This window comes from Sapajus apella, unplaced genomic scaffold (assembly GCF_009761245.1).
Source record: "Sapajus apella isolate SASKATOON/1434 unplaced genomic scaffold, GSC_monkey_1.0 scaffold19, whole genome shotgun sequence".
Lineage (NCBI taxonomy): Eukaryota > Metazoa > Chordata > Mammalia > Primates > Cebidae > Sapajus > Sapajus apella.
In genome coordinates this window covers 24,534,584-24,558,882 of record NW_022436959.1, presented here as the reverse complement: position 1 = coordinate 24,558,882, position 24,299 = coordinate 24,534,584, and the positions used below count along the sequence as shown (strand labels likewise).

Sequence of the window (24,299 nt, the reverse complement as noted above, 5' to 3'; positions counted from 1 at the left end):
AAATATAAAATACATTATTAATAACTATAACCGTCATACTGTACATTGTCTCCAAAACTTATTTATCTTATACCTAAAAGTTTGAGTTCTTTCACCAACATTACCCCACTTCCTCTATTTTTCAGCTCCTGACAATCACCATTCTACCACTCTATTTCTGTGAATTAGACTATTTTGTATTCCAAATATTAATGAGATTGTGCATTGTTTATCTTTCTGTGTCTGGCTTTATTTCACTTAGGGTAATATATAATAGGGTCATGCATGTTGTTGCAAATGACAAGATTTCCTTGATCTACAGTCATATTCCTACAACACAGAAGTAATGTGAAATGAGGGGCCTTGCAGCCAGTGTCCAGGATAACTTTTAGGATGAAAAGATGAGGTGACACTGAAGGAAGTGGAATTGGCAGGAGCTATTACCCATAACAAGAAGGATGAGGGCCTTCACTAGGGTCTGAATAAAGGAATAGACAGGAATCAGTGACTAACCATTATCATTAAAAATAATAATAATGACTAAGTGGGTAGGAGACTCAAAGTGGAGGAAAGGAAGTATTTAAAACTGACCGCACGATTTTAAGTCCATATAAGGAGGAGTCAATAGAGATACATTAACACAAATGGAGAATTAAGAGTGGTTAGTTTTGTAGAAATTAAGTTTGGTCTGGAGTATTTAGATGATGGCAATACTTTTACATAGAAACTTACAGAAAATGATGGAAAGAAAGAGGCATTCCAAACTTGAAAGATAAATATTGGCTAGAACAATAGACAAAATTTTTATGTAACATCCTCAAACAAGGCTTCTCTGTGCTTTTACCCTGTTGAATTCTCAAAATATATGTTATTTCACATACAAAGGATTACATGAGCTAAATGCCAATCATGTGAGCAACTAAAAATGAAAATGCTTTACATTCAGGCATGATCCTCCAAGCTGTATTTACAGTTTATATCAAAGATCAAAATGTATGCTGATAAAGTGAACATATTTAATTATGTTGCTCTTTCTACGCCAGATGTGTCCTTAAGTGCTGGACAATGTAGTTAGATACTCATTTATATACCCTGGTGATTTCAAATATTTGATAAATTCTTAGTTGAACTCATTTTAAAGTGATCCTTAGAGAGGATACCTGACAATATACAGCATCTCTCTACCCCTGGAATTAAGCCTGTTTTTGCAAAATCCCCTGGGTTCAATTCCCAACTATGCTGCAGTCTTTTGAGAAGCTAATTAAGATGCCTGGCTAAAAGGGAGGTCTGAACTGCGGTCTGAAAATTAAAAATTAGACTGTGCCTCAAATCCTGGAATGGTTCCACCCACTAGGAGGTTTCCTAGTATTAGATATGCTCTTAACACAAACTGTTTATTCTAAACTACTGCCTTTGTTGGAGTAGCATTAGAAAAGTATTTGTGAGAAGATCTTTGATGGCTCTTACATGCTATACATACTTCTAGCAAAAATGTTTTTTCTTAAAAAAAAGCTTTTCATCACAAGCATTTTAGTTTTTTTGATTGATCCTTTTAGCAAAAAGGAAAAACTATATTACAACAATTTAGCATGTACAATAATTAAAACATTTTATTAATCACAGTATAAATACAAAGATGGGCATGTTCTCAGGGGACATAAGCATTAGACCTATGCACATTTTTATTGTTTTCTGGTATTTTGCACTACATATTTTTATGCAATATATTGTAAAGAATAGTGAATATAAAACACATTATGCAAGGAACTCACGGTGTGTTAAATACTTGTTGTATCTAAATGAACACCTTTGCATTTTCTAAACTTGAATTTATATCTATATCATAAAATTAAATTATTTAGAATAAGTTTCTATTTGATTCCTTTCCTTAACATTCTATGGTGTTTGTGTTAATTAATTAATTAAGGTACTCATAGACATATTTTTTATATTAATAAATAAATTCAAAGCAGATTCAAATGTATGTTCTACCAAATACTTTACCTGGACTTCTGGGTTGCATCACATATGCACAGACTAGATAAATACATTTATTCGTTAATTTGACAAATACTTACTAAGCATATACTATCTCCTAAGTACTGTTCCAAGTGCCAAGGATACAGCAGAAAACAAAACATGATTGGGTGATCAACAGCTTGCACTTTATTCTATATGTCAATAATTATAATAGCATTTTACCCCCAAATAGTAATTTTCATCCAAATATTTATTATAATAAACTAATAAAAGAGATTATTTCTAGAAGCACAGGTCATAGAAGACATTCTGCTGCAGAGCTGAAGATAGAGCTCAAATTTTAATTAATTCCTTCTAGTTTTCAGTAATATGGACGCCAAGTCTTTCAAATTTAGGATTTTTCTTTCTTGGAAATTCATATCACCAGCAAACTCAGTGCTCGTTTACTTAATGCAATTGATTGATTTGACCCATGTGAAAAGGACTACCTTCTATGAATTAATAAGAAGTGTTTGAGCCTGGTCATTTTAATTGCAAATATTTTATAATCCATGTCTTTATAAATATAAGATGGTTTACTATTTTTCTAACTCTGCATCCTTTAATGGGCGGTCTTTATCTGTGCATCCACTGTTTACTTTTTCCAGGTCTTAGGAAAAAAACCAGAGCTTCCAGATGGAGACGATGATGATGACACTGTAGCAGACATAAGTAACAGGAAAATGGCTAAACTATACATGGTGAGTTCACTGTAACCAAATTTTATTGTTTCTACAGGACTGGATGTAGCTAGGGAGGCCTGTATTGGAAGATATTCCCTTTGCTGCAATTAAGAACTCTCCTCATTGTCCTCCAAGAGAAACATGTAGATAGAATCAGTTCTTTGCTCTTGTAAATGTTTTAAATTGTTTTAATACTTTGTTATTTTTATTAAAAAAACAAATATGTGAACTTATTGCTGTGACTTACATAAAATTCTATATTGTTGTTGTACTAGTTTGCAACAATGTTTTGTTTGATATATAGTACTCAATACAGTGTTTCCTTTATGGAGTAAAAATATTTTGTAAGCTTTTTCTTATAAATTCTTGATAAGAATATAAAGTCTTCACGCTATTTAAAACATTGTCTTTAGCCATAATGAAGGAATCTTTGTTATAGGAGGACTGAGCTACCAAATGAAACAGCTGGAGGAAAACAGGGTAAAAACAGTTCTGTTCTGGGCATTGACTTACCTACTTCCGTATCAGCTCTATGGCACACGATTAGCAGCATGACTTTGCACAGGACATACCCATTCTGGGTCTCAGTATTCTTATCTACACACACACAAAAGAAAGTAGTTTCCTTCCAACTATATAGTTGTTTATTTTCTGTTTGTTTTTTCTGTTGATGGTAACAAAAGCTGCAAGAAACTCCACTTAAGGAGACTGTTACAATGGTATTCAAGTGTTCCCTCCCCTTGCAACTTTCTAAGCATGTGATTTGGAGCAGATTGTAAATATCCATGCAGAATTTAGTCATTTTCTCATCTATAACAGGAAGAAACTATATTTGCTGCTCTTTAAGGGATTTTTGGCTTGGAAACTCTGTGATTTTACATGAAGACCAAATTAATAACTTGTGCAGTGTAACTTCCTTTTCATAATAAAGAAGTGGATTTTTTTCTTCCTAGATGTGAAAGGAAATATGGTTACCATTTCTGCTAAATATTGATAATTTTAATATGAGCCATACAGAAAGTGTTATCTAAATATTTTGTGACTGCTTTTAAAAATCATATTTCTAAAACTCATTTTCAATAGCCCAACAGATATCTTTTATTTCACATCATTGACCAAAACTGTCCTCCCTCTTGGACAGCATTATGAACTAAATCAGTATGGGAAAATATTCATCCTGAAGCCTAGCTTCCTCTAGTGGAACTACGCTGCATTACATGGATATAAAGTGTAAAGTTCATTTGAAAATAATTTGGGTTTCTTAACAAGGCTTGGAAGCAGAATCACCTGGGGCACTTTCTAAAACTACAGAATTTAGACTCCACCCTGGTCCTGCAAAACTCCACCACTGATCAAGGGAGGGCTCTGGAATCTGTATAATAGGTAACTAAACTATAATCTCCAAGCTGGCCTTTGAAACCAGTAAATTCTAACCTGCACATTAATATCATTTTCAATTTTGTAAGACCACTTAAAATTTTGTTTTAATATTCTGTAGTCATTTCCAAATGTGACAGAAGAAATTTACTTTGATAATTTATACAAAGGGTACTGAAATTTCAGGACCTATGTTGAAAAAAATCTTTATGCATAAACTGTACCAATACCTTCCTTAGCAAAGTGCCTGGCATATAGTAGACAGTAAATGTTGTCTGAATGAATGTTTAAACTTCATCTTCTTGTGTGTATATAATGATTGTAAGATTATTACCTACTTGAAAAGATTGCTTTAAAATGCACAAGAAATAATCATGTAAAGTTAATTACATGGTGCTTATTACCTAAGGGCATCTGAATAGACCTCAGCCATTATTATTATCACTACTCTTTTCTGCTTTTTTAGGTACAGTGTCAACACTTAACTTTTTATTTATAGTTCCGATTATTTCTATTTTCTTTAAAAAAGCCTTATTGAGATATAATTTATATACCACAAAATTCATACATTGAAAGTGTAAAATTCAATGCTTTTTATTTTATTATATTTACTGAGTTGTACAATCATCACCATAATCTAATTATAGAACATCCTTATCATCCCCAAATGAAAACATGGAACTCATGGTTTTTATATTAGGTTTCAGATGCAAGTGGTTCCATGAAAGTGACTGTGGTGGCAAAAGAAAACCCCTTCTCAATGGCAATGCTGCTTTCAGAAGAATGCTTTATTTTGGACAATGGGGCGGCAAAACAAATTTTCGTATGGAAAGGTAAAAAATTCCATTGACAATGCTATATTTCACATTTATAGATATTTCCTCTATAAGGGTAAATAAAATGTATTTTTTTGATTTTTTAAAAAGACCTACCTTTTAATTAAGACTTGATCTGTAAATTTTTCACATAAAATGCAGCCATTTTCCTCCTACCAACATTGTGTACTAGGGATTATGAAGTTAAAAAAAAAAAAGAAAGCATTTGGGCAATATAAAAAAAATTGTTTTACAAATAACATTTCTTCCCCTATTGTTAAATATGTTTAAGATACCAGGAAAATTCTGCTATTCTTTCACTATTGTATTTAAATTAAATTATAACTTCATTTATTACGGTACACAAGCATTTCTCATAGAATGTCTTCCTTCTCTGAAGTTCTTTCTCTTTAATTTACCTTGTATTTTAGGTAAAGATGCTAATCCCAAGGAGAGGAAGGCTGCAATGAAGACAGCTGAAGAATTTCTACAGCAAATGAATTATTCCAGCAATACCCAAGTATGTGTGAAAATGAACTGGCTAGAAAAATATAGAAAACATGGGAGCTCATGACATCTCCATGAACCTCATGAAAGAGTTTGAGTCAAAGTAATGTCTGCATGTGAAGTGATTCTCCACCTGCCTGTCTGCTGCAATCTGGTGTCACATGTCCCACTTTATCTGTGTAGAGGTTAGACTTTTTTTAGAAACTGCGCATCAGACTTTCCATAGGGCTGCCCATTGACTTCCTCCACAGCTTTTAATTCAATATAGTAAACCACAGTAGACTTAGCTAAAAGCACTTATGAGTTATTATTCCTTAGAGCAAGTTGTGCAGACTTGGCCTGACATGCAGATGATATTTGTCTTCATCAAAATCAATTTAGACCCTGGCTAATTACTCCTTTCCTTTCCGAATCTCTCAGCTTCATCTACTCTCCCCGTTTTTATGTCCCTGCACAAGTAACACAATGAGACTACTTTCTTCCAGGTCACAGATCTCTTGTGAACCTAATGTTAAAAGAAAAACTTATTTTACTGCAGAGCTAATATATTAAAGAACTTGATTCTTCTCTCAAATATTCAAATTCAGTGGCAATTACTTTAGCTGTGAGAAAAAGCAATTTTGGTTTATATGAGCTTGATAGCTAAGAGAGGATAATTGTTTAATTTCCTTAGTTTTGTCTCCACTGCCAGATTCATATTTTCCCTCAATTTCTTATTTTCCTGTCTATTATTATTATTAAATTGCAGATTCAAGTTCTTCCAGAAGGGGGTGAAACACCAATCTTTAAACAGTTCTTTAAGGACTGGAGAGATAAAGATCAGAGTGATGGCTTCGGGAAAGTATATGTCACAGAGAAAGTGGCTTGTATAAAACAAATTCCATTTGATGCCTCAAAATTACACAATTCTCCGCAGATGGCAGCCCAGCACAATATGGTGGATGATGGTTCTGGCAAAGTGGAGGTATTTACCTGTTTTTGTTTCCGTCAAGCGCATTAATGCCAGTATATGTAGAAATATAACTTCAGGGCTGGGCGCAGTGGCTCACGCCTATAATCACAGCACTTTGGGAGGCCGAGGCGGGTGGATCACGAGGTCAAAAGATCGAGACCATCCCGGTCAACGTGGTAAAATCCTATCTCTACTAAAAACACAAAAAAATTAGCTGGGCATGGTGGCACACACATGTAGTCCCAGCTACTCAGGAGGCTGAGGCAGAAGAACTGCTTGAACCCAGGAGGCGGAGGTTGCAGTGAGCCGATCGCGCCATTGCACTCCAGCCTGGGTAACAAGAGCGAAACTCCGTCTCAAAAAAAAAAAAAAAAAAATGTAACCTCAGGAAACTATAAACATTTTAAAATGTGAATTTTACTTGGTAATAAAGATGGTCCAAGACCGTTTACTAAGTCACAAAATTTAAAACTGGGAGAGCTGCTTGTGACCATGGAGTTCAAGAGCAGCCTGGGCCAGATGGCAAGACTTCCATCTCTACTAAACAAATAAAAAGTACAGGCACAATGGTGAGTACCTGTTAAGTCCCATTTATTTGGGAGGCTGAGACGGGAGGATTCCTTGAGCCCAGGAGAAGGAGGCTGCAGTGAGCTAGGATTGCACCACTGCATTCCAGCTTAGGAAACAGAGTCAGATCCCATCTCTACAAAAAAACAAAAAAGGTTGAAAGAGGCATTGTCTGATCTTCATCCCTTTTTTACAAATGTGTATGCTGAGATCCCAAGAAGTCAGATGGTTTGTACAAGATCACCTAATTATTGTCTTAGAGACCTGGTGTGAAACCCAACTGTCTTGTTTCCTGTCCCGAACAGTTTTTTATCTGGAAAAATCCACATCTGGGATTGTTCAGTAACAGTGTGTTGCTCCAAATGTACCAACCGCCATCAGTTTTTCCTTCCCTGGCATCCTGGGGGCATTCATGAGAGCAGATTGAGCATGTCTTATGTGCTAAAAACACAATTTTTGGAGTATTGAAACTGAGTTTGTTGTCTATTCCACTTTAGACAGAAACTACCAAAAATCTCTTAATCACTCTCCTGAACTCAAATCTGTTCACTCTAAGCACACCCTTTAATCATCTAAGATAATGAGAACTGAATGATGTCACTTTCCCTTTTAAAATATCTTAATGGCAACCAGGTACCCTGGCCCATGCCTGTAAACCCAGCACTTTGGGAGGCTGAGGCTGGGGGTCTGGGGAAAGCAGGGGAGATCACTTGAGACCAGGAGTTCGAGAACAGCCTGGCCAACATGGTGAAACCCCACCTGTACTAAAAACAGAAAAATTAGCCAGGCATAGTGGTGCTCACCCATAGTCCCAGCTACTTGGAAGGCTGAGGCATGAGAATCACTTGAGTTTAAGAGGTGGATATTACAGTGAGCCAAGATCGCCCCACTGCACTCCAGGCTGAGCAACAGAGCAAGACCCTGTCTCAAGTATATGCATATTTTAACATATACATATATATATATATATATATATATACACACACATATATATATAAAGTATATATATATTAAGTGTGTGTGTGTGTGGTGTGTGTATATACATATACATATATATATATATATTTTAATATAATGGCTTTCCACAGCCTTCCTGAGAACATGCATCTTCAGCTTCACCCTTGACCCTTTCCCTCCTCTTGGCTTCACCCTTCCAGTGCCTTGAGGACTGACTTCCCCTGTCATCTGCCTAACATTCCTACTGCTCCAGGGCAACTCAGTTAAATCACAAGCCATACCTTTTTTGAGAAGCCTTCCCTCAGCACTGAAGTGGCCTTTCTCTGTGCTCAACCTTTAGTGATATTTTTCCACAGAATTTCTCATATACATACCACAGAATTGTTCATTTAATTCCAGATTTCTCCTAGACCTCTCATCAATTCCTTGAAGACAGGAACTAAATATTTTATCTCTATATTCCCAGGACTTACCACAATGCTTGGACCAAAGTATATGGTCAAGAAATTTGTGAAATAATTTTTCCTCCTTTCAGAGACATGAAGCATGAATCTAAGGGGCATGGGTGTTGGTGAGTGGGGAGTGCCAAGGGAGAAGGTCATAAATGTCCCTCCTGGCTGTTGTCAGCGGCGTAGGGACTTCTGGGTCTGCATCTGTTTCCTGCTCAGACATTCCTGCTGGTGCTCAGCCCTCCTGGCAAACTTGGTCCCCAGCACGAGCTGTGTCCTAGCTGCAGCCTTCTCCTGCGCCATCCTAGGGCTGCTGAAGTCTGGACTGGCTGAAATCTGGGGCTCTCAGTCTTGGAACTTGTGCTCTCTAGGATCTAAGGCTTCTGCTCACTGGGATAATGTGGGGTGGCCTCTCTCTAGAAGCACTTCACTGTTTCTGTTTACTTGCTCATCTTCAGAAAGCAAAGAGTGTGCCCTTCCCTCCCCCAAACTTAGGCGTGTGTGTGTGTGTGTGTGTGTGTGTGTGTGTGTGTGTGTTTGCATGTACACACACAGTGCCTGGCAGCCTCTCCCTCATTTGTTATTCACCTGTTTCATCTACAACTCTCATCTCTCCAATTTGGTGGGTCTTTAATCTGTGTTGAAGATGAGGAGGTAGAATGAAAGTGGTTTTGCCTGCTTTTGTCCCCTCATCACATATCAATCTAACACCTGATGGCACGTTTTGAAAACAGAAGTAATGTTATTTGCATGGTCTTAGTCTGTTCATGCTACTACAACAAAAATACCATAGATTGGGGGTTTAAGCAAAAATATTTACTTCTCACCGTTCTGGAGTCTGGGAAGTCGAAGCACAAGGTTTTGATGGGCTGTGTTTGGTGGACGGTCCACTTCCAGGATCACAGGCTGCTGTCTTTTTGCTGCATCCTCACATAGAGGAAAAGGAGCTAGAGAGCCTTCTGATTATAAGGGAACTAATTTCAGTCATGAAGACTCCAGCCTCCTGACCTAATTACCTCCAAAAGGTCCCACCTCCTAATATAATCACACTGGGGGTTAGGATTTCAACATAAATTATGGAGGGACTCAAGCATTCAGTCTGTTGTAGCATCTTTAGTATTTAGTCACAGTCTACCAAGTCTTGCCTGGGAAAGTAATAGTCTCCTATCTTAAAGCACAGGGAAGAAAATATATATGTTATTTCATAACCAAAGGAAAAAATTACTATAAAGTTGAGATATATTTCTGAGATGAATCTTGCAGTTTATTTCACTGGCGTGTCATGTTATTTCCACTAGTAGATTAAGCAATAGGTTAATTAATTAATTAATCACCGGGCTCAGAACTGAGCTTAATACAGTAGAGGAAGCACTTAAAATGTCAGTAAATTGGCAAATTAACAAAAAATTTCTTTCCTGTGCTTGATTTGTAAACTAGTTATAAAAAAATTTAAAAGTTGTTTAATAATAGATTTGAACCAAAAATTATTTAACGCTTATGGGAAGTATTATTAGATCAAGAAAATTTTAATTTGGTGTATATATTCCATTCCTTCCAGATTTGGCGTGTAGAAAACAATGGTAGGATCCAAGTTGACCAAAACTCATATGGTGAATTCTATGGTGGTGACTGCTACATCATACTCTACACCTATCCCAGAGGACAGATTATCTACACGTGGTAAGTTTATATCTGGCAAAGATTTCAGGTTCCACAAGAGCCAGATTTTGCTCCAAGGTATTAAATTCCATGCCTTATGGGGTAGAATTATCCTATAATCACCCCAGTGAGATTTGTATAGCAGGCATATAGTTTTTTTTTTTTTTAACATGATTTTGACTATGTTTTGCAACTGCCATCCACAGGCAGCAGAAGTTACATAAAAATGATGCTATCTAGACTAGGAAAAAAGTTTTGATATCCTAAACCAGTAATGTTCTCCTAACGGATATATAATTGAATATCTCATCTCATATGCAGGCTAACACTGCAACAGCAAGTGTCAGGTACCATGTCTTCTTATTGTTAAAATTCACGAGGTCCATCCTAATTGGAACTGTGAAGTTGCAATATGGCAAAACTTCTAGGAGATACAATTTGTGATTCCATTGAGACCTCAATTTGATGCAATTCTTATTCTTTGTTTCCATTAAATTCACAAAAATAATGGAAAAAATAAATATGCAATTATGTTTTCATCTTACATGGTTTTCCATGATAATTTGAGTTAATTGAAGTCTAAATTTACTTAAATAATTTAGAGTAAATACCAATGCCCTGTTCAAAGAGGAAATGACCAAATGTCTAACCAAGTAATTTATGTACATACACCATACTGGGATATGTCAAGGGACAGGGATTCTGCATCAAATTATATAATGTGAAATTCTCTAACTTGTTATTAAGTGACATCAGGTAAAAATGGAATATTGCTAAGAAGGCTGGAAAAAAGAAAATAATTCTCAAAAAAGATCTCCAAGTAGAGAAATGTGGGTGTAAAGTACAAAGGCAGGGCAGGATTCTACCTTTGCTTATATGGTGATCACAACCTTTGATAGGTGTATAGAATATACATGCATTCAGTACTCTGCTTACATGGTGACATTTCTTTTTGATGAATCTCACACACAAAGACAGACTCACACCCATCCCTATAGTCTGGTCATGTACCCTGCCCAGTTCCTTGAGTCCGGCCAATTTCAGGAGATAGGATGACACCAAAAGAGTGGTCTGGGAACCAAGGCATCAGTATCTCCTGGGAGCCTCTAAGAAATGTAGACTCTTGTGCCCCACATTTGACCCACTAAGGCAGAACCTGCATTTTAGCAAGGACATCAAGTAATTCATATGCACTTTCGTGACTGACAGCACTCCCCCAGGCAGTGGTTTAGAACACTGACTATATACTGGAATAACCTGGACAATTTCTCATAATTCCAAATGCCCTCACCCACACTAAATAAATCAAAATCTCAGCTGGGGGGACTCCTGAAATTCTAATCTATATCACCACATCAATGTGAACCACTGCACTCAGGCTCATCTCTAACCCTATAGTCACTCCACATGTTGTCCTAGAAAAATGCATTTAGCTATTTAACTCTGCAGTTAACGTGTCATCTTAATAGCAACCTTTTCGTGAGCAGCATGTTTTCGCTGGCAACGTGCCAGATGTTTTCTTTTCCTTGTTTTTTTTTTTTTTTTTTCCTTCCAAAAAAAAGTGGCACAGGGGAGATTAAACAGTTTAAGTAATTTAACTCAAAGTCACAACTGGTAAACCAAAATTTTAAATCTTAATCTATTGGTCTATTTAAGGCCCAAGTGTATCTATACCAGGTAGTTATGTCTTTATTTTGCCATTCCCTTTTCTAAAATTTTAATTCAGAAAAGTGTTTGTGCAACAAAATCATGGCATTTATGGGGTAAATTAATTAGTCCCAGTTAGCTTTTCTTTTACATTTTATTTCATTATCTTCCTGTTAATTATCTGAAAATCATAATTGATTGTGGCACTTAGATCAAATGAAAAAAAGACTAAACAAGTAATGCAAAAAGAGTGCTTTGAAAAATTAACAATTTGTAACCCATATAAATGCCTATGTGGCCATATTAAAATAGAATAAATCAGGTTACAAATTTTAAATACTAAACTTAAGTTTTAAATAGTAGCTATTTCTTAAATCGTTTGAAAGTGTTTATTGAGCATTTTATGTGCCAAATATTCTGCTAATTTCTGGAGATACAGTGGTGGAAAGAAAAATACAATCTGTGCCTTCAGAAGCTTATATGTAATGAGAAGCAGATAATTAATAGGTATTTTTAGTGCAATATAAAGGATTTTATGTAAGATCAAGCTGAGTGATCTTTGGATCATTAGAAACAGACCCTCTGCCATCCTCCTAGGCTATTAGTAAAAGGCTCTGCTATAGTATGAATATTTGTACCCTCTAAAACTCATGTTGAAACTTAATCTTCAGTGTGGAAGTATTGGGAGATGGGGCCTTTAAGAGGTGATAGCCCTCATGAATGGATAAGTCTATTAATGGATTAATGGGTTATCATGAGAATGGGACCAGTGGCTTTATAAGAAGAGAAAGAAACCTGACCTGGCACACTCAACCCACTCACCGTGTGATGCCTGCACTGCCTCAGGACTCTGTAGAGTCTTTGCCAGCAAGAAAACCCTCACTAGATGTGATCTCTTGACTTTGGACTTCTTAGTCTCCATAACTATAAAAATAAGTTCTTTTTCCTTATAAATTACCCTGTCTCAGGCATTCTGTTATAAGCAAGAGGGAACGATGTAAGACAGGCTTCTAGAAAAAGTGACATTGAAGTGGGACCTAGATAGGCAGACAAATAGGGAAGATGTTTCAAGCAATACAGGAAAAAAGTGTGCTCTAATCTACTTGTCATAAAGTATGGCTGGAACACATTTAGGGGGGCAAAAGATAAAACCAGGGAAATTAGAAGGAGCCAAATCGTAAATGGCCTCATAAACCATCCTGAGGAGGACGAACTTTATTTTCAAGATATTGAGTGCCCCTCAAAGACTTTGTATGGGGTGTTATATGATTGGTTTTCATTTCATTTCATTTCATTTCAGACAGAGTCTTGCTCTGCCACCCAGGCAGGAGTGCAGTGGCACCATCTCCGTTCACTGCAACCTCTGCCTCCCAGGTTCAAGCAACTCTCCTGCCTCAGCCTCCCATGTAGCTGAAATTAGAGGCACACACCACCACGCCTGGCTAATTTTTCGTGTTTTTAGTAGAAATGGTGTTTCACCATGTTGGCCAGTCTGGTCTTGAACTCCTGACCCCAAGTGATTCACCAGTCTCACCCTCCCCAAACTGCTGGGATTACAAGCATGAGCAACCATGCCTAACCTGGTTTTCATTTTAGATAAATTATTCTGATTGGCATCTACAGAATGGATTGGTGGAGGAAGGCTAGCAGCAGGAAGACCATTGGGAATGTGTTGCAATAATTCAGCTGAATGATGTGGCCTGAATTGAGTAGTGACAATAGGGAAGGAAAGAATGAGACTGTTTTGCAAGGTGGCAAGTTATTGGCACCAGAAAGACTGTTTATGGGGAATGGAGAAGAAGACAAAGTTGAGAATAACCCCTGGGTTTCTGGTCTGAGGATAAATGGGTAGTGTGTTATTTCCTGAGATTAAAAATCTTAGGAGGAAGACAGGTTTGGCCCACACTGTAACGAAATGCAAAAGGAAAAAGAAGACAATGAGAAGGCACCACATTGTTAATAGTTACTGTCTTTGGAAGGGAATGAAGGAGATGGTCATTTAGTTTTCTTCATTTCAATTCAAAATGTTCAACATTTCTATGGTGAGAACATATATATTTGGGTGATATCAAGAATGTAAATTAGATACTTCAGTCCTTTTGTGAGTCTTTGCCATTTGAAATCATGGATGTTAAGTATGTAAGTTTGTTAGTGTAGTATGGTTTGTGGAACTTCAAAAGCTTCCACAAAGGTAGTGAAGAGGCTTTCAAAAAATAAGCAGTTCCATTGAAGACTGGCTTTCAAATTAAACAACTTTCCAGTTTACGTGATAATTTCAATAAAGGATATAAATAGGTTAACTCCAAGAGGTAGAGTTAAAGGTGAGAAACTAGAATTAAGTCCACTTCTGAATACACACAAATTGGTCTTTCTCAGTTATGAAACCACTTGTATTCTGAAATGAAAGGACAAAAATGTCAGCAATGATCTTTTCTCTAAAACATCAGGTAATTAAAATTGAACAGATGACAATGATCAATCTCTTAAAGTAGTAAATCCAATTTTTATGCAGCACTCATATTTAATGAGCAACAACCACCACAGGTTTATAAAGAAAAAAATATGTCAGAGTATATTGTTTTGTTCAGCATAAGATTTCAAAATTAGAAACAAAGAATGACTATGTTGCTTCTTGATTGTAGTGGAATTCTTGAATCTGTGTGAATGGAAGTATGATACCTAGGATCAGGAAGAGAGGTTTAAGATGAGTAGATAAGTATTTATTAAGAGTGTCAGAAGGCAGAAGCTTAGTTATGTTTTTCAGGTTTGCTAGTTGAAATACTCCAAAAAAATACAAGGAGCAAAATGAAGACAAAAGTTGGGTAACATTGTCTGTTTGGTGGTTGCATTTCTTCCCTCCAGAATAAAGGCAAAATGGAAAACCACCATTTTTAACAGTAGCTGGAAGCAAGAACTCAGGAAACCACAGATGTGACAAAGACAGATGTGACAGACCTTGCGGTGGCTAGTCATCATGCAGCTCCATGTAACTCCCCACCTAGGTCTCCAGTGCATGCAGAGGTGTTGGTTAGTGCTATAGGCTCATGCAAAATGTAGGCTATTGACATTAAAACACCACATTTTTAGTAGTTTCTTTATTAGGGAAAGTACTTTTTATTTTCTTATCAACATTTGTGTGCATTTTTTTTTTTTGCACCCCTCTGTAGAACATTTTAAATCAACCATTTGCCTATGCTGGTCCAATGGAAAATTCTGTGATAAGATACGTACCCTGTCCCCAGTGTTTTGGGTGTGTGTGTGTGTGTGTGTGTGTTTCCCAAGATAGCAGATTATTTTAATCTGTTCTGAGTAAGGAACAGTTTACTGTCAAAATTTTAGAAGAAAAGATATATCACGTTGGTGCAAAAATAATTGCAGCTTTTGCTGTTACTTTTCATAGCAAAAGTTGCAATTACTTTTGCACCAATCCAATAGTTAACTTTCAAAGTCTAAATCCAAGTTTATTATTCCTGCTGCTAATCACTAGTCGGAAATGGGAAAGCTGGCTAAAAGTAAACAATGCTCAATAAATGCTTTTACTACGTTTGGGGTTTTGTTTTGTTTTCTTTTATTATCTTCTCCACAAGCTCATCAAACAGCAGATCTCCCACATGTTACAGGTTAAAGTGAGACAGAGTTAACAGCCACAAGCTACCCTAGAGAGAGAGGCTTACAGATGAACTGGACATATTGACTGACTGATCCTTACCTGAGTGCTGGAAGCTTAGCTTCTTGTACAGCCTTATTAATAATTCCTTAAGGTGGGTGGGGCACGGTGCCTCATGCCTATAATCCCAGCACTTTGGGAGGTCTAGGTGGGTGGATCACCTGAGGTCAGGAGATTCAGATCAGCCTGACCAACATAGTGAAACCCTGTCTCTTCTAAAAATACAAAAATTAGCACCTGTAATCCCAGCTGCTCGAGAGGCTGAGGCGGAGGTTGCAGTGAGCCTACTTCACACCACTGCACTCTAGCCTGGGTGATGGAGTGAGATCCTGTCTCAAATAATAATACTAATAAATAGTTCCTTATGGAATTGCTAAAATGACAAAATGGGGCCTCTCCATTGTCTACTTCTCATTATTATTTTCTTGATTTTTCTGGGCTCCAGACATTTGGTACATTCTCACCAAATATTCATAGAAAGACAAACTGCCCCTAACATCTAACCTATTATGTTTGGCTCATATTCTCATCTCAGATGGATTATTTTTCACTGTAGAGATGTTTTCTTAAAAATAAGCAGCTCCAACTTGAAATTGGATGAACCTGATTACTTGGCTAAGTTATATAAGGAGCAAAAGCTCAATTTCTTTAAAAAGGAGGTAAAAATGCGTGCAATAAAATAGATAAAAAGAGCCCTGCAATGTACAATTCTAGACAACACATAGGACAATTCAGTGTTAAGAACCTTGACAAAAACAATAGCTTAGCAGCTCATATCATGCTATAACTGTTTCTTCTTGATCTTTAAGATGATCTTAAAACTTAAAGGCCTTTGGGAGGCCGAGGCGGGTGGATCACGAGGTCAAGAGATCGAGACCATCCTGGTCAACATGGTGAAACCCCGTCTCTACTAAAACTACAAAAAATTAGCTGGGCATGGTGGCGTGTGCCTGTAGTCCCAGCTACTCAGGAGGCTGAGGCAGGAGAATTGCTTGAACCCAGGAGGCGGAGGTTGCGGTGAGCCGAGATCGCGCCATTGCACTCCAGCCTGGGTAACAAGAGCGAAACTCCATCTCAAAAAAAAAAAAAAAAAAAAAAAAAAAAAAAAAAAAAAAAAAAAAAAACTTAAAGGCAAGGTAATTTATTTCACTTTCATTTCTCTAGGCAAGGAGCAAATGCCACACGAGATGAGCTGACGACATCTGCGTTCCTGACTGTTCAGTTGGATCGGTCCCTCGGAGGACAGGCTGTGCAGGTTGGGATATTTTTAACCCCAAAACTCACACAAGTTACAGTCTTCCTAGCTTAATGGATAGCTATAGCTCCCTCCCAAGTTGGGATAGAAATTTGACTTTTTCTTGATAGGAACTGTGTTTTCAGTTTGAAATTCAAATATTCCTACTCTCACTCCAAACTAGTTCTCTCAGATTTTGGAAAGGAGGTAGCAAACAAACACAAAAACAAAAAACTATGAACAGATTTAAGATCCCAAAAGAATCTTCCCATTAGAATCATACCCTGTCAGTGATAGTTGCTTGACATTAAAACTGTTTTACCTTTATTATTGTTTCCAGCTGTTGTTTAACAGATGAGGTAGGCAGATTAATGCCTCCAAGGTGTTCGTGTCCTAATCCTTAGAAACTGCAAGTGTGTTATGTTACAAAGCAAAGGAGCGTTAAGGTCGGAGATGGAGTTACGGTTGCTCATCAGCAGATCTTAAACTAGGGAGATAATCTGGGATTACTGGTGGGCCTAGTGTAATCACCATGGTCCTTATAAGTAAAACAGAAAGCCAGATTCTGTTTGGGGAACAGTCAGCATGGGGAAGACTCAACCAGTGATTATCAGCTTTCAGGATTGAGGGAACAATTATATATTATATAGTTGCAAACTCCTAGAAGGAGGATATTGAATGTTCCCAACACAAAGAAATGATAAATGTTTGAGATGATAGTATGCTAGTTACCCTAATCTGATCACTATACAATGTATGTATCTCATAAATATCTACAATTATTATTAGTCAGTTAAAAAATAAAATTTAAAAAAAGAAGATGGAAGAGATGCCCCAGCAAAGGAATATGGGCAAACTCTAGAAGGCAGAAAAAGCAAAGAATGGATTAGTTCCTAGAGCCTCTAGAAGGGACTATAGCCCTGTAATAGCTTGGTTTTAGCCCCATAACTAAATTGTCATTCCAGATTTTAGCCCAGTGATTAAATTAGCTCCATAACTCATTTCAGACTTCTGACCTCCAGAACCGTAAGATGATAAATTTGTGTTGTTTTAAGCCACAAAATCATGGTAATTTGTTAGATCAGCAATGGGAAATAAATACAACAGTACAGAACAAGCACAGATTAACAATTCTAATTAATAGGTAGAAAATAGAAGCATTTTCTTATACTCTCAAATCTTAAACAGGCGTAAGTTATGTTTTGCACAAATAAACATAAATAAACCTTGATGAAGTAGCATGAGTCCTTATCTTCCCTTTAGGTACCAGAATCTTTACTGAAACAAATTCCCACACCCAAAAGTGAGGAAGGAAGTGGTGGAGAGAGAGAAAGAATGAACAGAAGTGGGGGAGGTAGGGAGAAAAGGTAGGGAGAAAAGACAGGGAAGGAGAGGGAAGAGAAGAGAGGGAAATCATGGAGGAAGAAATGAGATGGGTAAGAAGGAGGAGAGAAGAGGAAGGGCAAGAGAGAGGATGGTGTGAGAGAGAGGAGAGATGTATTTTTTTTTATTTGGGTATTTCTGAAATTACTTGTCGAGAGTGACTGAATCCAAAATCAAAATGAAAATTTCATGTAATTATAAATGAGTCAACTTTTTAGTGTATCTAACTTATCTATCTATCATATCTATATCTAGAGACAGAGAGAGAGATTAAAATAAAGAAAAAGGAGCAGGAAGAGATACTATGCTGCTTTATTATAAAACTTTAAATGTTATACAATGTCAGACAATATCAGTGTCTAGCTCTAGATCTCCTCACTGTGTTTAAGAGACTGCTGTTTCTAGCCTGGCTCAACATTCTGTTCTCTTTTCTCAAGTTCAACTGCTCCTCCTTTTATATTTGTGGTGGAGTATCTGCTACTTGTTTCGGAACCCTTATTAGATACCATGAAAAAGTTTTGATCTTTGTTTATTTAATTCCTTACCACATAACTGACATACAGACTTCAGGGAGACCCGAGTTTCCTCTAGTGTGCTCCAATGTGTCTCTGCTTTCTTGTTCATTCTGAGAGAGGGCACTTGCTTGTTCCTTGTCCTTACAGCTAGCTTAAGGTTTCTCTCTCTCTCTCTCTCATTCCCTGTCTCTTCCCTAGCTGGAGCTGCACACACTGCTGCCTGTTTTCTGCCTGCCTGTTTTCTTTGGCTAGTTTTTGAGAAGGCATCTGCTCCCATGTGGTAGGAAAAGGTCTTACAGACTACAGTTCAAACTGAAAGCGGGTGTTTACTTGGCCGGTGCAGTGATGTTTCTGATACAGCAACATCAAACATTCCCTTCACGTGATTGTGCCTGTTTAACTTCCTCATTCCTGATGTCAAGAGACCTAAGATTCTATGTGGTATAAAAGGGCTTTCCTGTCTTATTTTCAAATCTTTATGTGTGTAATTGCTTATTTAAATGTAATAATTAAATGGAGCAGCAAGTCAGACGCTTTAGAACATAAAGTATTAAGATGTGGAGGCTGAAGTTGGTCTTCCGTTTGGTTTCCTTTCCATCTTGGTAAGAGTTAGTATATACATAAAACAAGTTAAATCTAAATTTAAAGGTGCATATTAATTTTCAAAAACAAATTAACTTACTAATTTTTAATTAAATTAATAAGATAATTGAATTCTTTAAATGCACTTAGTGCTATGCAATTTACTTGATCTTTAAGGTATGCCTTACCAAACTATTAAAAAACTATGAAGATATGCACTGTCTTACATATTTCATAGTACTATATTTGATACACTAGATTAATGAATTCCCAGGAATCCTAAATTGACAACAAAATGGTAATTTTTAGTTTAATCACTAGATGGCAGTAGCTTACAATAATGCATTAAAAAAACTAAAGTCCTGTATTGCGGTTTTAAACGCTACTTTGTAGAATATATTAACCATATTGAACATTTTTTTTTCTTTCTTATTCTCCTTTGACAGTAAGGGATAGGACTTAATCAGTGGTTCCCTTTCTCTCGTGTTGGCAATTTAAGTTTTCTCCATGTCATGTGAAATGCTAAGCCAACAGTTTCAGGTATTTGCGTGACTATAACTGACAAAACATGTCCATAATTTGCTGCTCACTTATTTGGATGCCTATTAATTGAAATATATTTGCGAAGTCAATTATTTCCAATGCCTCTGTGCCTTCCTATAATGGTACATGCATCAGGGTTCCCATTCACCTGGCTTCTAGAAAAAGACAGACCAGGGGAAGTGAGACAACTCAATTTTAGCATAGGGCAGAACAAATGAAAACAATTGGAGACTGACATGAAATTTGAACTCTTTATGTAAATGCATCAATAGTTTGTTTGAGAAATGAGAAATTCTAATCCAGCATTTGGGGTTAATAAATAAAAATCAAGCAAATAATTTCCCTCCCCCCCTTTTTTTTTGCAATTTCCTTATCCTAAAAAGTAGTATTTTTAAGTACTAAAAGGTAGTCTTGGCTTATATTAAACATATTCACTATTACATTTCTATAGGTAAGAAAACATATTGTTTATTTTTGCCAGTTTTAATGCTTGCATAGAATCTTTGTGTATGCATAATTCTTTTATTTTACAAATGCAGAGATAAAAATAATGAGTATGATCTGGGGTCATCTTAAGTTGTGAAGCATTTGAATGCACATCTCTTAACCTTCTGAATCAAATCCAAAACACACAAGACCCTAGTACATCTGTAAATATCTGTAAGTGTTACTGGCGCCCTTGAAAGAGGAGTAATTTTCACATAAGGTCACAGACACCAGCACTTTGGTGTTATCTTTTCTCTTTCGGAGATGTAGATGAACAAACTTACATCTTCATACTTTTCAAAAGCAGAAAGTATTGCAGCATGGTGATGTTTCCCTGACAAGAAACTACTCAGGGACACGGTGCCTAGGGTAACAGCAGATTCTTAAGTCCCAATGGAAAACTGACTATCATTAGCCTATATTTTCTGTTAATCATTATTCCTCCTGCTCTTGACTTTTTATTTTTTGTTTTATTTTCAAAAATAAAAAATAAGAATACCTTTAGAACGAAAACATTCTTTCATAGCACTCTTAATTATATTTCTTTTATTCTTCTCCCCCATCAGATCCGAGTCTCCCAAGGCAAAGAGCCTGTTCACCTGCTGAGTTTGTTCAAAGACAAACCGCTCATTATTTACAAGAATGGAACATCAAAGAAAGGAGGTCAGGCACCTGCTCCCCCTACACGTCTCTTTCAAGTCCGGAGAAACCTGGCATCTATCACCAGAATTGTAGAGGTAATGTCACACATTCCATAAAACATGCCCTAGTTATGGACTTCCCAATGGACCTGAGCCATCAGTAAATACTAGACTTTTGGCAAGTAAACTCCCTTCATTTCTATAAGTAATCCACTGTTCAAAATTTTAAAAACACTAAAAACAGGAGAGTTAAGTAAAAAGTAAAACTCCAGATACCAGGCCTCTCACATTTTTCAGTTGCAATGAACCCAAACGAATGAATTTTAAGAATACTATTACAAATTAGCTGTCAAAATCATGAGGCTGCTTAAGCTCCATCCTGAAAGGCCTGAGGTGGATGGATCATGGGTGATGGTCAGGTGACCGACCACAATGGAGAAATTGTAGAGGAAAGGCCCTCGTTTGCACAAGTGCAACAAATATGGGAGGCATGTCCTGCCACATTGGACCAGAACTGTAACTTAACTGGCCCAATGAGCTGTTTCTGACTGCTTCTGGAAGAGAAATCAAACCCCATGCAATGGTGCCACAAGATAAGAAGACCTTCAGGTATAGACAAGGCCAGCCTGCCCAGGTTTTTAAATGGCTGAGTGTTTTGGCCTTAGGACAATCCTGTTATACCTTATCACCATTGAAAGCCCAGTCGCCCTGGTCACCATTGAAATCCAAGTCTCCTCCATCACTCTTACACTGCCTAGCAGACTCCACATATCAAGCCCGGAGCTCTTCCCAGCCTTCCCCTCCATACAAGTCAATCAGCAGACCCGTTAAGCCCGGGTTGATCATCTCATCCCTCCACCTGCAACTTCTCTAAGCCTCCCTCTGCCTGCACCTGATTTCTCTTAAGTCTGTCCTCTGAGGACAGATTCCCCTGCAGCGTTCCCAAGTGGAAGTTGTGTTTTCCCAAGGCCCACTTACCATGGCCTCAGGATAGGGCTGGACAAGTTCCCTCCCTGCTGACTCTTACCTCTTTGATTTTATCTTGCCTCTCTCCTTTTTAATCAGACTTTCCCTCCTCCAGACCTCTTGTGCTCTCATAGACTGAACTGCCTGTCCTTGCCCTCTTCTTTGATGGCTTCAGCCATTGTCTCACTATTTCCATCTCTCTGGCTTCTCTCTTCCAGCAGTCTTTTCCTTGACTGCATTTCATCTCACATTCACATGGTCCTAGACTACATTTTGCCATTTGCAGTAACTATAGCTCCTCAGAAATTTGTTCCAGTCATCTAATCAATGACAACTGTCTCCTGTCCTTTGGCCCCTTTTCTCCAGAATGCACATTCTGACAATTCTCTAGGCCTATAGCTGAATCCATGAACGCTCTGGCTCCTTCACACCCCATCCTTCATGTCCTCCTTTCTCCCGAGATCCCCAGCACCCACTTCTCTCTACTGATAACTCTGATTCAGAGTTCACAGAGAAGATAAATTTTGTTTAAATCACCTTATCCACTCCCCTGCAATTTCATCAATTTGTCTGCATCTGTATATATATTCTCTTTCCCTCCTTTTTTATGAAATAGATATCAAATTTTTATCTACATTTTTAAGTTCATAAATATATTAGCAATTTCCATATAATAAAGTATCTTATAAGTGAATAATATATACTATTATCCATAAATTAGCAATGAATAATATATTTGTGTAAAGTGATATATCAATAAGTTATTTATTAAATGTTTATTACATAGCCTATGGCTCCTATCTAAGGCCCAATTCCTCCCCTGCCCATCTGGCCAACAAATTCTATCCAGGATCCCTTCCTCTCTTGCTTTCCTAAGGAATCTCCTGGATTTCCGTCTTTCCCGTGCATTTATTCTGCTTCTAGTTCATCGTGATTGCAGGCAGTAATCTCCTGTCATTTCTGTATCATCAATTTATTTTTCTATCTGGAATCATTTACTTTGAACTACAAAGATGGCTGTAACAAAAACCTCCTGTCATTTCTTTAAAAACTGTGTCTTGACCTTGACCATGACCTTCTCCAGCTACTACATCATTTCTCTGTCCTTCTTAAGAGCACATATTATTGAAAGGTTTGTCTTAAGTGTTTTCACTCACTCACTATGCCTACTTTTTAAAGCCAGTTCTCTCTAAAGCCACCTCAATCAGGTGTCCATCCCACTAGTCCACTGAAACGGTTTTTATCTAGTTTGCCAATGACCTCCCCCATGCCACAATCAAAGGTCACTTCTCTGATCTCATTTTTCTCAGCCTCCCACTAGCATTTGCCAGTCAGCCTTCCCAGGTTTATTGAACACTTCTTTTTTCACTAGGTGAACGTATCCCCACACTTACTTACCATGGTTTCTTCCTAACCTACTGGCCACTCCTCCTGGGGTCGTTTGCTGGGTTTTCCTCTTCTGCTTGAACTCTAAGTCCTTGGGCGCTCCAAGCCTCAGCCTTGGCCCTTTCACCATGGTCTCATTCAGTCATATGGTTTAAATGCTGGCATATGTATTGATCTCATCCAGAACCTTCTGTACACACCTTCTGTGTTTAATTATGACTACTTTTTTGACATTTAAAAACTATGACATTTAAACACTCATTAACTATGAGCATTCTCAGTTGATTTCAGATGGGAAAGTCAACCAAAATGCACCACTGTTACATTCTGATCTCTTCCCCAGTGGGTATTCCTTTATGAGACCTCATCAGCTGCTTGCAGTGCATCTCTTTACCTCCCTGCAGCCTCTCAAACCAGATTTCACATTCCTAGCCTCTCTAAAATGCACCAGTCAAGATCATTTTACAACTCTTCCTGTCTTCTTTTCCTGGCAGGCTACGGCTTTATAAAGGTTCTGTTTTAGATCTCATTTCCTGATCTCACAACAGTCTAGGCACGGGTCTCTTGTCACCTTCTATCCATCATCCTGGCTCTTTCCTCTGTACCTATAATGAGATGTATAGATTAGAAATTGGAGGCTCGGGAAGCTAGACTTGGTTCCTGTAATTCTCCACCATCACATCTGATAGATTTCTTGGAGCTTGGTCTGTGAGGCCTCCTTCCTGCTGGGAGAGGAATTTAACCATTTTCCTGAATTTTCCCAATTCCTGGACATGCCTTTAAAACTTCCAACAGCCACTCCTTCCTCCTCTTGTGGTCTCTCCTTGGAAAGGCTCCTGACAAACCTGGTGAAATTCAACTCTCCACATTGTGGATGCCTTAATCCTGGCAGTTCAGTGTGGTTGGCCAAGCAGCACCATTTGGCACAGCACATCACCCCTGTCTTCTTAAAGCATTTTCCTCATTTGCCTCAAGATCACTACACTCTCTTGTTTTCCTCCCTCTCAGCTGCTCCCCTCAGTCTTGCTTTCTGGTTCTTCTTCCTCTTTCTAGAATCACACATCATACTTGTTCCACAATTATGCAGAAAGTCATACCAGTGACATAGTACCACAGTCATATGTTCAGAAGGTTCTCATAGTGATGGACACAGAGTCATAAATTCACAAGTGACACAGACCAAAGTGCTCCTACTCTAAGGTTTAAAACACCATGGAGGTATCCCAGAGCTGCCTTGATTTAATTTCCTGGGATAGGGCAGAAGGCTATGGATGCTTTGCCACAG

At 37.6% G+C, this 24,299-nt stretch overlaps 1 protein-coding gene and 1 long non-coding RNA gene across 2 annotated transcripts in view; one reads left to right on the top strand and one right to left on the bottom strand.

The window, feature by feature from the left end:
- LOC116557573 overlaps positions 1 to 24,299 on the bottom strand; it is a 55,507-nt gene that overhangs the window by 20,403 nt on the left and 10,805 nt on the right. The window lies entirely within an intron of this gene.
- Positions 1 to 24,299, top strand: part of SCIN (scinderin) — an 83,494-nt gene that overhangs the window by 50,077 nt on the left and 9,118 nt on the right. The window contains exons 5-11 of the mRNA XM_032287073.1: positions 2,607 to 2,699; positions 4,759 to 4,891; positions 5,305 to 5,393; positions 6,129 to 6,344; positions 9,864 to 9,985; positions 16,443 to 16,533; positions 20,588 to 20,758. Coding sequence (XP_032142964.1) covers positions 2,607 to 2,699; positions 4,759 to 4,891; positions 5,305 to 5,393; positions 6,129 to 6,344; positions 9,864 to 9,985; positions 16,443 to 16,533; positions 20,588 to 20,758 — 915 coding nt within the window. The remainder of the gene's footprint in view (positions 1 to 2,606; positions 2,700 to 4,758; positions 4,892 to 5,304; positions 5,394 to 6,128; positions 6,345 to 9,863; positions 9,986 to 16,442; positions 16,534 to 20,587; positions 20,759 to 24,299) is intronic.